This window comes from Entamoeba invadens (genome assembly GCF_000330505.1).
Source record: "Entamoeba invadens IP1 unplaced genomic scaffold scaff_1105074725891, whole genome shotgun sequence".
NCBI classification, from domain to species: Eukaryota; Evosea; order Mastigamoebida; family Endamoebidae; genus Entamoeba; species Entamoeba invadens.
The window spans coordinates 127,822-144,403 of NW_004440274.1; the positions used below are offsets into that span (position 1 = coordinate 127,822).

At 25.1% G+C, this 16,582-nt stretch overlaps 1 protein-coding gene across 1 annotated transcript; it reads left to right on the top strand.

Moving 5' to 3' along the window:
• Positions 1 to 13,717: 13,717 nt before the first annotated feature.
• EIN_448370 (hypothetical protein) lies at positions 13,718 to 15,064 on the top strand (the record flags this gene model as incomplete). The annotated part of the gene is made up of 1 exon (XM_004255809.1): positions 13,718 to 15,064. One exon carries the CDS (start codon positions 13,718 to 13,720, stop codon positions 15,062 to 15,064), a length of 1,347 nt encoding a protein of 448 aa, XP_004255857.1.
• Positions 15,065 to 16,582: the final 1,518 nt, after the last annotated feature.

The following is a 16,582-nucleotide window of genomic DNA, read 5'->3' on the forward strand; positions in this document are numbered from 1 at the left end:
TAAAATCAACATCGTGTTTTATTTTAAATAAACACTTTATTTGTATTTTTAATAAAAAATTTGACTGTTATTATTACAGTTTGAATAGAAATATATTAATATAATAATTATACATTGTAGCATTGTTTGTAGACGTGAAAAAAAATGAAAGTACGATTATAATTAAATGTTGTTTGGAGTTAGTTTTTGAATAAAGAATACAGACAATTTGTGCGCATTCAATGCATAATAAACCATAAAAAGTCAAAAAAGCATAAACGATCGAACGTGTTTGTATTTCAACGTTGTATTAATAACTTATCGTATTTTTATCGTAAAGAAACACAATGATTAAAAAAATAACGAACAATTTAATATTTAAACACAAATTTCATATTCAATCACAATGAAATGCAAGGTTGTTTTTTCTACTTTTTTTACGACATATAATATTATACCATATAACAATGTATAATCAAACAGATGACTTGGATTCAAGTCGGCAAAAGGTCCCTGTGTCCCTGTGTCCGTATCCCCGATCCCCCAAATCCACCAGTTCCGAGTCCGAATGAAGCAAACAGTTGGTTGTCAAGATATCCCAATGTCTGGTTGATGGACTCACAGCAGTCAGATTAATGCAAGAAGTTGGAGAAGCGTCAAATCTCGGGTTAAATTACAACGAATCAAAGTACTTTTTCTTGGAAATCAACAAGGAAATTGCCAAACTTGCCGCACTGATATTGAGAAAACAACCAAAAGGGAATTAAACCAGAGTGAAACAAATTTCGCTCATTCCCACCTACATGTCAGGAGTATTCTTTGCAGAGAACGACAGCATGAAGTGTTTGAGGAAGAAGTTGAGTGGAAAACAACAATGTGTTTGGGGAAAGATGTCTTTTGTAGACTCTGTTCAAAAAGTTGTTAAGCAGTTTGGTGGGAATAAATATAGGTTGCTCTTCTCTTGTATGACAGACAAGTTTGGCGAATTTGTAAAAGAGAAGGTGGAAATGAGACTGAAGTCAATTTCTATGTTGCTGCGAACTTACAGATGTATGAACCCAAAATACAATTTGGGAATAAAATAGGACTCCTTTTGGTGTCACTCCCACTCAATAACAAAAACTTGAAAATGCGATTCAATTACGATTAAAAGAAAACTTGAGACAACAAAGAACTCAATGGAGGAGTATATTTATTATGTCGTTCAGAGTGTCATTGGGATATTCTTCAATTGAATACAAGCTTTGTAAATCAAAATTGTTAAAAAAAAGCCACACTCAATGTAACAACTGACCCGGATTTAAAGACGCCTTAAATTTGGGTCTAAGGTTGATGACGTCAATGGGTTTGTACAATTTCACACCGCATTTTGGAAATACTGGGTGTGGAATAAGCTTCTTGACTCGATTGGAGATCTCTTTGTTGCATTGATGAGGCGTATTAAATAAACCTTTAAAGCTGTAAAACTTTCGAAAGATCGTTTAATGAACACAATGAAGCTGTTATGTTGTAATTCACGTCTTTTTTATTCTTTTTATTTCTTTGGTAATTTAAACATACTTCTTTTTAAGTATAAAATTGATTTAATAATTTTTACATTCTTACTTGATAAATGTCAACAAATTTTAATATTTTTTAATATAATATATCACAAAAGTTAAACTCAAGCAACAAACATAAATGACCAACTTGTTTTATTACTAATTTCAAATTCCTTATTATTTATTATTTATAAGTAACTCTAATTAATAACAATTGTAATCAAAAAACATTTATATTCTTAAAATAACAAATTTAAAATTATATGTCGAACTATAACAAAAAGTTTTAAAAATTATCGATAATTATGCAACAATTTGTTTTTTAAAATATTTTATCCACTTTTTCCAAAAGGAACCTTTTGTTATTTATATTAATTTTGTTTACTATAATTAAATTGAAATAAAACGTGCATCTTTATGATAAACGAAATCATCATTTTTCAGAACAATCAATGTGTACATAAATTTTTTTAAAAAACAAAGAATACCAACTTTGTTTTATTGATCAATAAAATCAAAAATATTGTATAAATAACTCTATCAAAATTGGTTAATTTAAATACAAATACTTCTTCAAACGAAGTCTTAAAGAAGTTATATTATTATTTTATGATTATAATAATAAGACTTCAATTATAATAATTTAAATCTCTCGTAAAAAGTCTGGCTTAAATGATTAACTATATTCTAATATAAACAACTGTTTATTATTGGTTTTTATATTTATTATGATAATTCATAATAATATCGAGCTGAACAAAGAGTTCAATTATGATATCGAGACGCTTTTACTTAAAAAATTACTTAAAAGCTAGTCATAAAAACAAATATTAAACAACAAAGTTTTAAAATAATCATTTTTACAAACTTCTTAACACTTAAAATTACTCCATTGTTTTTTTTGATTGACCTATTATAATTGGGAAATTAATTCAATTTTTATGATTATAAACAAAAAAAGAAATTCTGAAGTGGTTTACTTATAAAAATTCAATCAATTTATCAAAAATATAATCTAAATAATTTATACCTAAAATTAAACATTTTAAGGTTTTTTGACTTTTTGTCGATTAAAACTGGAACAAAAATAGAATAGAATAATAAATAATAATTATAAACAAATATAAATTGCCAATATTTTTTCAACAAAACAACACAAAATATTATTGTTTATTTTCTCTTTTATATGTTGAAACAGTGGGCATAAATTAATTGGATAAACCCAAAACAATTTGACATTTGAAAAACAATAAAGTATAATATAACACAACCTGATATCAAGTATAAGTATTGTTTATAAAACTGTTGAATAATAGAGTTTTATTTATTAAACACACAAACAAAATACAGTTTTCAACAACACGTTTTGAAATTAGTACAAATTGTTGTAATATTAACTAAATTATCCAAATCTTTTCCCAACAAAAAACAATAAGGAATTACGGATAGAAGGTTAATAAAAAACTTTTTTGTTATTTAAACGGAAACTAGATTGTTTTTTCATTTAAAAAGATTTAAAAAATTGCACAATCATAAGTTGAAAAATTGACGTTTTCAATCAAAACACTTGGATTGTGTGCAGGTCAATAAGGTAATCCAATTGTCCATTTATCAAATTATAAATAATTTAAAAATAGAAAAAATTCTAGTGTTTTAAAATAAAATCTTCAATAATTGAATCTTGTTATTAATTAAAATTTGTTTATTGTTATAAATTTGATAAAATAATTTGGAAGCAAAATAAAACAGCACATATTTATGTATATTTTTAGAAAAACGTACAAATTAAATTATTGTACACTTCCTTAAAAACGAAACCAGTTTTTATTAAAACAAAAGTTTTTCTGAAATAAGTGTTGTCTAATTTGAATTATACTTGTTATGCAACATATACTCAAGGTTTAATAAAATAAAAAACATTTGTTATCCAAATACTCAATGGTAGACATTTTAATCACTTTTTTGATTATTAAAGTTAAATTACCAAAAAGTCTATAATAGATGAAAATAAAATATTATAAATAACTAAAAAAACAAATATCAAGGAGACAACGTGGCCGAGTGGTCCAAGGCGTATGACTCGAAATCATTTCTCATTTGAGGCGTAGGTTCAAATCCTGCCGTTGTCGTTATATTATTTTATTTTGGATAATAAAAAAACAAAAATATATTGGTTGTGTATAAAACAAAATGCATTTGCCGGGACTCGAACCCGGATCTCCACCTTGGAAGGGTGGAATTCTGCCCTTAGACCACAAATGCTTCTTATTTTTAAAAATTAATAACGATGCTTTTTATCACATAATATAAATCATAAATAAAGCAAAATCAATGGATTATTTAGTGTGATACTCGATACACAATCAATTATAATCATGTTTTAAATAGTTATGAACAAAAAAAAACAGTTTTTAATCAATTCCTATTTTAATTTATTATTACTATCATTGTTATTATTACAAAACTTCTTTTTAATATTAAATTGTAATTGTTCAAAAGATACTTACTATCTGTTTATACTTTAAATTATTAAAAAAGTTTTGAATTGGGATTTTTAACAGACAAATATATCGATGATTAAAAAATGGTCCCGGCGGGGATCGAACCCACGACCCTCGCATGACTCTATTCTATAAGTATGATGCACTACCGACTGTGCTACGGGGCCTTTTTAATATTATAAACAAGTGTCTAATGTTTTAGTGACATACGTTTAATAATAATAATTAATTTACATTTATTATATAACCAAATCAAAAACGAGTGTGTTTTTGTTATAAACCAATTATAATATTTTTGGAAAATCAGGACAATTTTAATTGAGTATTTAAACAAAAACAAAATATTATAAAAGTCGAATATGTGTTGATACATTTTAAAGTTTAAATTTATATTATTAATTGATTTTTCAGTTTGAATAGGATTGTGGAAGTTGATTTGAAAATGCAAAACCCGGAATTGTCGTAATTTGTGTAAGTAGGTTCTGTTATTTATTATATAGGTTTTATTATCACTGTTTTTGAGTTTACGTTCTTTTTTGTTATAAAATACACTGAAAGGGAATTGAACTCGGAAACAGTGGTATGGAAATAGAAACCTCGCAGCATTGGCCTTAGTGCTTTCTAAAATAATATATATTCTTTATATATTGACTCTTGGATTAACATGTGTACCAAATGTTATTCAATGTGTGAATTGAACGGTTTAGAAACATTTATCGGAATATGTCAAACATGTGCTGATAAATAAACTATGATAACAAATTCAAATACAGAGTATGGGTTATGTTTTGAATTTGATTCAAGTTGTGAAACGAGCTCAAAAACATCAAGAAAATGCTTAAAATGTAACCTGGTTATTACCCACAATCTGTTTTACCATTTACTTGTTAACAATAAGACGAGACACGTGGAAACAATTGTGATAAACAATATGAGAATTGTACTTCATGTGAATTTGGTTACAATTTAAAACTTGATGGGAATTCGCTTTAATATAAGTCGTGTCAACATTTGATTCCAATTGTCAAACACTTGCTTCCAATGGAGAGAAAGTGTCTAACTTGTAAAGATAAGAACAGACCTACCAATAATGAGATTTACAATCAGTGTGTTACAAATATTTCCTGTTTCAAAGCACAAAGACTGACTAATGTGAGAGCTGTTTGATGTTTAACGTCAACTGTATCACATATTAGTCAGACTCAATAAAAAAGTGCAAACAATACAACACATTGTATTAATCAAAGACATCTGGCGACTTAAAATGTCAAAGATGTGACTCAAAACGTCGTGTTAAATGTGACACAACAACAGGAATATGCAATGGGTGCAAAAGTGGATATGTTCTAACATCATCAATCACAAATAAGTGTTATACTTGTCAAACTAGTAACACAAATTGTGCTGAGTGTGAAACAGACCAACGAAAGTGCATCAATTGTCAAAGTTGGATGTATCCATCAACTGTAAATCACACACATGTCGATTGTGACGCAAGTTGTAACGGGCGGTGCAACACGTCAACTGGTGTCTGCACAATATTTGCAACAATTCACACTTTTGATGATTTACCAAGCAAAGTGTGTGTTGCATGCAAATCATTTTACATAACTTTCATCCCATGTTTACCAGACTTTTCGAGAAAGTGAAAAGTGTGTGCAAATGGGTACACTTCGACGAGGTATTTTGAAAATGTGTTGCTTGTTCTACAATTTCTAAATATTATTTAAATTGATTTAATAATTCCTTTTTAAATTACTTAAAATAATTATATAATAAAAACTTTGTAAATAATATTTCATATAAAGAGCAACTCGACTAATACAAAGTTTATGCTTGTTCGTGTGTTGTAAAAATGCAAGAACTCGATCCATTCATTTTCAAATTCGCAAAACCATACCAAGAAAACCTGCCTCTTTTTGATTGTGTGTTTAATAAAATAACACCAATGTTATGAATGTTAAAGAACTCAGACAACGAAATTCATTTCATCAAACTTGAACAAAAAAAAGAAAGAAATATATTTATCAAATGTTATTGGGTTTTATAAAATATAAATATGAATACAACAGAGTCTTGTAGCAACGTTATTGTTAAACATTGTTAAATAACGAGGAGCTGATTATTATTTTTTTCAAAATATACAAATGTTGAAATGATTTATTTAGTTAGTGGATATGTACAATTTGATTGCTTAAGACATGAAAGAACTCTTAGTTGAGTTATTTTTTAAAATGTTAATATCCTATCATACATTATTTATAATTTCTCTCGTATATAAAAATAAACCTTGATTTTTGATAGTTAATGAGTTTTAACAATTAAAAATATATTGTTATGTTTGTCTCTTTACACCCAATTCGAGTTAAATTTGATTTTGGAGTAAATATAAATAAGTTGATGTATAAAGAACTTATTTATGAATCCAATAATTATTATATTGGATTAATAAAGAAATAAAAAATCTTTCAATTATATGTTGTTCCTGTTGTTTTTAATAAACAAAAAATATTCTATAATAAATTAATTGTGATGTTTACAACATTTTATAGTACGACAAGAGGGTTTTACTTTTTATAATTTTAGTAATTGTGTTAGAATTGTAAGCAATTAATTTGTTTTGTTTGTTGAATATAATGTATATTTTAGTTGTTATTTATTATAATATTTTTAGTTTTATGATTTTTCAAATACCAGTTAATTATTTAAAAAATAATTACAAAAACAAATTGCAATTAACAATACAAATAGAAAAAAATAGCTTTAAAACATATTATAATTCAATTGTCAAAATATTGAAAATAGCACAACGTACTCTACTCAATTTTAATTAAAAATATCAACACAATTTGTTTTAAAAATAAAACTTTTTATATTTTTAATATAATTATACACATTTTTTAAATTATGTATAAAAATAAACAATAAAGAAAGTTATGGCATTGTATCTTAATTTAATTAAAATAGTCTAAGTCATATTTATTAATTGGTGTTGTTTGGAGTTAGTTTTAATAATATTGTACAGACGATTGTTATGATAGAGAACGCATTCAAAACATGAAAGAAAAATAGAAACCACACAAAAGATCCAAAGTGTTTGTATTTCAACGTGATATCAATAACTTATCGTATTTTTTATTAATAATTAACACAGAAATCGTAATAGAAAAAAGACAACTCATAATTTAAACGTGAATTTAATAACCAATTTCAACATTCCACAAGGTTGTTTCTTCTTATTTGTTAACATTGAATACATGCTATTTATAAAATACGTTGGATAAACTAACCACATAGAGACTATAAATTGTGATATTGGCCGGCTTGTGATCGAGTCGGCAATGATTCCACGCCCAGTCCTAAGTCTTCTGTCATCCAGTCCCTCACTCATACATCACACAAACTCCGGAAATATTCAAGATTATCCACAAAAGAATTATGAATGGCAACAAATATTACTCGTTGAAGAGTCTTTAATCTCAAAAAGTCGACTTTCAGTCTCAAAATATGTAATAATGCTATTCAGTCGCCAATTAAATGTGCTTGGAGGTTGTATAAAACATACCCTCTAGACAATGTAACAATGCTTTGTATCCAATTTTCAATATAAATATTGGGATAGGCGACCAAAGCAACTTGTCACAACATACAGCATTTTATGAATTTCATACAACAAGACGAAAAGGATGCAAAATAAAGTCAGTTGATTAATATCTGACTTGCAATGGTATAGATTGTTTCTTTTACCGCATTTTATTACGAGACACCCTGAGTCTAAATATCTGCCACATTATGATCAAATTATGTTTTATTACTTCATACCGAAGTTGCTATCCACTGATTATGAGTGAATTGAGTTGTTTTAATATATCAATTTAGTTTATCTTCAAATAAAAATATTGTTATATTTATTTTTAATATATAAAAAGTCATAAAACAAAGTTTTTTGTTTTTGTTTTTTTAAACAGGATAAAGTGCAATAAATAATTGACAATAAAATATATTGATATTTTGGTTTGTTGTTGATGTGTTATTTTTAATTATACAACGAGATGAAAATTAATGATATATATATAGTGAAATAGATATTCGAACGAAACTAATAAATTATTTATATTATTAATATTGTCAAATTAACGATACAATAAAAACACAGTTCCTCAATAAAATACTCAGCTTTAAATTATACTGAAAATAATAGATAATTGAACATAAACACCAAGTTGTTGGGTATGTTCTTGTTATATTAACCAAATATATTATTTGTAAAATTTTAAAATAAAAACACAAACGTGTAATTTCATGAATAAATCAAAATACACACCATAAAATATGCAGAAGATTGTGTTAAATTGATTACAATGACAATATTATATATTTGTTCTTGATTTTATCAATATATGTATCAATTTACGGCTTATTATAATGTGTTTACAAACCAGCATTAAGCAGTGATTATTATCTTACTATTTCACGTCTTAATTTTATTATTTTAACATACTGAAATATTATTCAATTAATAGTTAAAAGGAGTTTATGTAAAACAATTTGAACATAACCAGCATTAGCAATGTTCAACTTTTATGTTATCAATTCTTTGTGTCTTTTATAAAATGTCACATGTAAAAAACATGTTACAAAATGTTATAAACAAAATGATGAATGTTAATTTAATTTCATTAGTTTTTCTAATAGTTGTACATTATTGATATTAAAGTACTTGTCTTGTGATTGTTTGAAAAATAAAAATAACATTTAATTTTGATTTTTGATGAATATTTTTAAGATCTGTTCAATTTAAAATTGTTATTCCTCACTTAAATTTTAAAATCTATCAATAAAAACACGTTTTTCTTGCTCTTTTTGTTTATTAACAGTTAATTTAATTGTCAATGTTTATTTTTTGATGACATGGCACTTAATAAGCAAGAAAATTAAAATAAAATAATGCCAACTTATAATTTAAAACAAGTATGGACTCAATCAAAGGAGAAACACTGTTTTTCATTATCGCCTTTATAATTGACGCACTTTTATTGTTGTGAGGAATATCTTTTTACTCTTGGATCCTTTCGTTGATTCTATTGCCGTTGTGTTTGGTTTTGACGATTTTATTAATTTTCATGTTTATACACAGACACGACAAGTTTATTGGTGGATAAATTAAATGTTGTCTGAATCATGTTTTGTATCAAAAATTGTGGTGTAATGTTTGAATATATTGATAAATAACTGGTTATAAAAATGAATAGTTATTTTATTTGTTTTTATGTTGTTTTAGTTCTACTTAATATTGATTTTAAAATGTATTTACTATTTAAATTATTTACAAACACGTGATTCCTGTTATTATAAATTAAAGTCGTTTTATCAAATTGAAATAAAAAAACAGTCGCAAATTTTGAAATTTATTTTGACAGAGTACAAGAAGCTGTTTTTCTAAATAATTTGATTTTTTTTATTTAAAAGTAAAAAGAGCATTTAAAAACAGTCTGAACAGAATTTAAAGAAACGACCAAAAATATGAAAAGTGATATTGAAGTGTTATCTGCAAACAATGACACTGTTATTTACAAAATCTTCAAAACACAAAAAAGCAAATACCTTAAAGCTCAAATATTAGATTTGCAAAAATTTAATATTGAAAATGACTTCAAAGTGTTTACAAAATTCGTAAAAACTTCTTCTGCAATTAATTAGAGATTGGTAGAAGAACAAAATGAACTTGACACAAAAACAGAATTGCTGCTTTTACAACATCTGTATACATGATATGGAAAATCGTATTTGTTTAAAGTTATAAACGGACAATTGAATTACATGATGATACTTTGTATTTTGGACACCAATTGGAAATACTAGATTTGTGATTAAATTATATTACTAATAAAGATTGTTGATTAAAGACGAAATTTACATAAAAAGTGGTTCGGAATGTCTTTGAATACGACGGAGAAAAGGGTGCTTTATTTGGTAAAGATCTTTGCAATGGTTAAAAATAATAATAAACTGTTTTTCAAAAGTCGGTACTGTCATATTTTTAGAACTTCCTAAAGTCCCGTTTTTTATTTTTGTTTTTTCCTAAAAAAACAAAAAACAAAAAATCGAAAGTACCGACTTTATTTTGAAAAAAAATACCAATCCCGTTCAATTATTTTCGTACATATTCGGGAAAATATCGTAATATTAGCCAGCCTTTTCCAAAAAACTCGGTCCCGTTATTTGATTTGACCTCAACTCGATACTTCGCAACATATATTCAACATTGTTGGTTTAAAAGCACAACAATTAACGTTTAAGTGAATTTGGATGGTGTTGTTCGTGTCGAGTTTTAACTGAATATTACTTTCGTTAAAATTTAATTGAAATTTAAAACAAACTGTGGTTTTCTATTCTGAATAAAAAATAATGAAATATAGAGTTCAAAAAACACCAAAAAAATTACAGTAAATGTTTGATAATTTTGACAGGCATAAGTCAAATTGTCAAAGGGCAACACTAGAAAAGACGATAAAATAATACAAAATAACAATATTGTTTTGTTATTGGATATTTTTAAAAAGATGTTCTCACTGAAATGCTTAAAAAGAATGTCGACTTTATAAAACCCAACAAAGATAAGTTATCAAATCATTTTGTAATTTTTATTTTTCTTGTGACAACACTATTAAGCATACTAATCTCGGAACCTAGCTTATGTTTTCTGAATATTTTATAAAATAATAAAATGTTTGATAATAATAAAGATTGACATTAAATTTATTTGCTTCTGTACTAAAATGCACTTTTGGGACAATTCACATGTTTTTCTGAAACAAAAATCCTGTTATTTCAAATTTTATATGGAATTTTTTAATGCTTATAAATTCTCCAAATAAAAAAATAATTTTTGAAGACTGTTTTTCTCTTTTTTATTTGGAAAAAATAAGTGAATTTATTACAAAAAAAAGATTCCCAAAAATAATAAACAAAATAAATGCAAAAAATCGGGACACCTCAGTACCGACTTTTGAAAAACAGTTTAGTTTCACCAAACATTTTTTTATTAAAAATTTCATATTATTTTGTACATGCATATAACAAAAATCGGTTTCCGTTTGCTTGGAGTGGCATATCTATCATTGCAATAAAATATTTTCAAAAGATTATAACATTGAAAAAATAATATTATTATTTGATAAAGTTTATTCACAAGATAAATAAATAAATTATTGTGAATAAATTTACAAATAAAAATAACCTGAAACAAAATAGAGTTGATGGTTTTTTAAGGTGAGCTTCGAGATTGTCACGACCCAAGTAATCTTAAGATCTTTTGGGCCGAATTAATTATTTTTTTAGTATATCGGCATTTTACTTTCCTCTTTACCAAACAACAAAAAAATATTTTTTAAAAATTTTTACAAAATTATTTTTTTCTAAATTTACACATTGTTGAATTGATTATATATAATCACCGTTAACCTTAACAGATCGTGTTATCAATTTTCAAAACAAAGTTATCAATGCAATCAAATGTTCAAATAAACAAATAAACAAATGAATAATAGTGTTGATACAAAGGTAATTTTCAAATTAAATATCCACTTAAATAATAGTTGTTTATTACATTGAATTTATTAATTGTAAATAATAACTTTTGTGTGATGACTATGATATTCTTTAAAACAAAAATAAACGATTATCATCAAATTCATTGTGTAACTACGTCGATGTGCACAATTTTCATCCAACAATTTTTTGTTAATAATTATATACAAGAGAGTTGTTATATATGATTATTTTTTTATAACTATCAATTTCTTATTATTCAAATAAAAAAACATAATTAAACATATATATTTAAGTAACACCACAACATTCATTGTTATAAAAATAGAAACATGTATTGATTATTAACTTCAATAATCTAATAACAACAGATGATATATAAGGTTTCATTGTTAATCACAACATTTTCATTTTTATATAATGTCAAAAATAAAACTGGATAAATTTTTAGTGTGAAAACTTGTAACATCAAACCTGAACTTGAAATCATTACACTAAAATTACTAGGATAGCACGTTTTAAAACATTTTTGCTTTTAACTTGTTGCTCTATCATATACACATAAAATATAAAAATAAATATTTTATCATCAAAGAGTAAAAGCATATAATTAAAAAATAAAAAAAATAAAGTATTTTGTTGTGGTACATTATATTAGTCGTTTCAACAAAAATGTTCATGATTATTTCAAAAAATAATTATAGACATATTTATTTATAATAACAGTTATTCCTTTGAATCGTATATAACAGTGCATTAAAACATAAATTTTTGTTTTTTGGATTTAAATAACAATGTGCATACAATCTAAGTAATACACAATATTTAATAACAATTCAGTTGCTTTCAAAATGAATTATATTAATAATGTAGAAAAAATATTTTAATTAAATTTATAAAATATATGAAATCGTATCTAAATGACAACACCAATTTAATTCAAAATATTAATTTGTTTATTATCAACATTTATAATTTGTTTACATGTATATCTGATTATATCATAAACAAATTTCAAGTGGTTGTCATTTATTGTAACCAGTAAATATATAATTTATTTATTCATAACATGTACAAATGGGTGAGAACAACAAGTAGTTGAAAATATTTATTCACATTCTTTTCATACAATAATATTTTTGTATTTGTTTAGTTTGAAATTATATGTTTACACACTCAAAAGGTTTACACATTTAATAATTTAATTGGTTTTTACAATGAACATGTAAAGTAAAAAAAAATGAAACCTTTTATCTCAATTATTATAATAAAAGCATTAAAAGTAACTGTATTATCATGTTATTATTTCACTATTCAATAACTGTTGTGATGTTATTGTTATAATGGTGTTATTTATGTGTGAGGTTAAACACAATAAATTTAAAAGATAATATATTAAATAACATTATTTACATGTTATAATTAACAATGAGTTATTGGTAAATTATAATTTTTATGTAGTTACACAATTAAAATGATCACAAGTGTTTTAAATAAAAAAACAAATTCAATTATCTAAAATATGTTTAAAAAAATTATTTTCTTTGGTTTATGTTTACATTAACAATTACATTAAAATATAATTGTTTTTTATTTTATCATTCCATATTTTGTTATATTGACAACTATGTGTGTGATTATCAAAAACTACATTTTTAAATTGAAATATAATTGTTTAAATATAAATAATTATTAAAAAAAACAATTAATTTTTTTGTTATCACTTTTTAAACATAAAAAATAATTAATTAATTAATAAATTATTTTTTATATTTATAATTATTTGACACGCATTTCAATCCTATTGTTACCAGCTCTTTATTATTTTAAGTATGTTTTTGACTTCAAATAAATATTATCAGCCCAAGCATTTTGATGAATTTTCAGGGTCACCTTTAAACTAAGTTTTATTTTTTTAAATATTTTTAAAAATGTTCATCATTAAAAATTTAAAAACTTTTTTATTTAAAAATTATAAAGACGAATAACAATAAATAGCGTCTCATCAAATATACATTATTCTAAAATAAGCTATAAAGCAAACAATAAAATTATTATTTCTTAATTAACAATGTTACGATTCTTTAAATTGTAACATAGTTAATTAATTGTAACAATCACAAATTGAAGAACTATTTAATAAAAATGTTACCAATAATAAATAGACCGTTACTCAATGAAGCGGAATTGACAACAGTACATGAACGACTCTTTGGACCCGATATTTGTGTGTTACAAGATGATGAGCAATCTGAACTACCAAAATCCACAATTAAAGAACTTGTCAGATCATATATCACCACAAAAGACCAACTTGTTTCGGCATCAGATACACTTGCCAAAATGTCCGAGTATTATGTTTCCAACACAGAAGTTTCAATAACAAAAGAAGACCAAATGAAATCATTACAGGAGCAAATGGAGATACACGAACGCATCTATGACAAGATGGATGAAGAAGATAAACGTCGAGAAGAAATCAAACAAAAGTGCCACCAGTTACAGTTACAACTGACCACTTTAAAAGAAATTATTAATAACATAATAAAATGCAATAAAAACGATGATCTTACATTTTACAAAAACTATGATGATAATATTTACGACATGATCGATTTAGAAACGAAATTGTGTGACGAAGAAAAAAGTCCACTTCTTCTCAAAATTGCAGACATTGAACTGAAGCACAAAAATAAGATTGAAAGATATAAAAACTTATTAAAAATGACTGGAGAATTCAAATTGGAGTTTTTTGGACAATTTGGATTGCCAAAAAACAGTGTTTTTGAAGACTTCCACACACTTGAAAAGAACATCAAAAGTAAATTTGGGAAGGTGCTGTATCAAACAAAAGGTGTCCCAAACGAAAATGGAATTCAAACTATTTTTAATACAGAACAGAAATTCTGTGTTGTTTTTAAAAAAACAGGCAAAGAAGTTTATTGTGGATGTTGTGTTATAAAAAGTGAAGGTAAACAAGAAGTGTATCCGTTTTCTATCAAAGAAGATGGTCATGTAATTTTGGACGTAAAATGTGACAATTACTTCATTGATACAAATAACAAAGCAATCACATTTGGAAATTACACCGTTGAATTAGCAAAACAACAACAAGTGAATGTTTCAAACAATTTTGTGTCAAATCCACTACACCAAAGTTTAATGGGCGCACAACGTTCTTCAAAACAGGTTGTGTGTGGTATGAATGTAGTCTTTAATCCACAAGTCCAGAATCCAATACAATCCGATAAACCACAAAATTTATTTATGTCACAGCACAATGAAACTGTTCCACTAAATCAACAAATAATTGGCGCATCAACTTCATCAAAACAGTTTGCTTATCCTACAAACCCATTCTCCAATTTACAAGTCCAGAACACAGTACAATCCGATAATGTACTGGGTTTATTTGTTTCACAACACGCTGAAGTAATTTTAAATAAAACTACTTTTAAAGAAGAGTGTCTCACAATTATATCTCTCATTTAATTGATGTTCTGTCTGTTGCTATTTTTTACAAATTGAAAATAAGTATTGTCAATCTGGGAACGTTGTTAATTTAGTTAAAGTTATTTGTTGAATATCATTGGTTGTTTTTACAACTTAAAAATTACAAGCAATAACACAATAATGAATTTGATTATAAAAAATTTACACTAAAAACAATAAAACGATGCTTTTTGACATCAACAAGTTAACGATTAATATTGTACACAACATAAAAACATAATGATATGTTCAAAATCATTAAACTAATGAGTATTGAACGATCAAAAATGAATCAAACATTTATAACTATAAATAAATAACAATAAAAATCAAAGAAAGAAAACGCGCCGCGAGCGTCAAGAAAAAAGAGTTGTGAAGTCTCAGACAGCCGGTTAATCAACTTGTTGATTTATGAAAGACTTATAAACTTTACTTGAATTTTGTTAGCAATATTTTGTGGTTATTTTGCTTAAATATATAACCAAATCAACTGTATTAATTCACTTTTAAACGTCAAAATGATTTATTAAATTGTTTAAACTTATTTATGTTATTGAAATTGTTATTGTTTATTTGGTTTTGTAATAGTTATATTAATTAAATTTTTTGAACTCATATTTCCCCGTAAGTTACGAACATTTTGATCTAAAACTCGCTTTAAAGAAATTAATAAGGTTACCAGAATTACCAAAGTTTATGAACTGACTTTGTTTTGAACGTTATGTATTTTTTGATGAGTCTGGCACATTTTAAAATTATTGGCAATATATAATGCATATTTGTATTAATAAAATTGATACAAATAATAATGTAGTAAATATGATTTTTAATATAGGTGTTTTTAAATAATAATTAATTTTGGTAAATATTCCGTATTTTTAAACAACTTTAATATTTTTATGTGCAAAAAATAAACCCAGCCATTTGTTTTATTTTGATGTTAAATTATCAAGAAACTGTGAATATTTGAATTGCCGAACCAAGTCAATACTCCACTTCCAGTTTATTTCCAATTTTCCAAATTTTAGTTATAATCTGAAAATTGATTTATTAACACTTCCCAATATCAAACTTTTATAATTTTTGGTTTAAAAATAATATTAATTCGACTAAATTAAGTGTTTCAACAGAAAACAAAAATTAAGGGGGTAATAATAAGCAAGTTTCGTTTAAAATGTGTCGGTTTTTTGTTGATAAAATGGGTTATTTATAATTTGATGTCGCTGAAATACCACTCAGATCGAATTTACTATATATTTGTTATATTTGTAGTTAATTTTACCATTTTGAATCATAAAAAACGAAGATAAAATTTTTGAAAATATACCGAAAACTTTTGAATCTGTATATGGTTTGAGTTTGTTTTTCAAAAATGTGTTTACTGTTTTTAGTTGTACAAACTGTAATTTACTTGATTTAAGTAACTGTTTTGTAAGTTGAGTTGAAATATTAAAAAATAATATAATATTTAAATTATAAATTTTGATATTAATATTATCAATTATAATTAATTTTTTA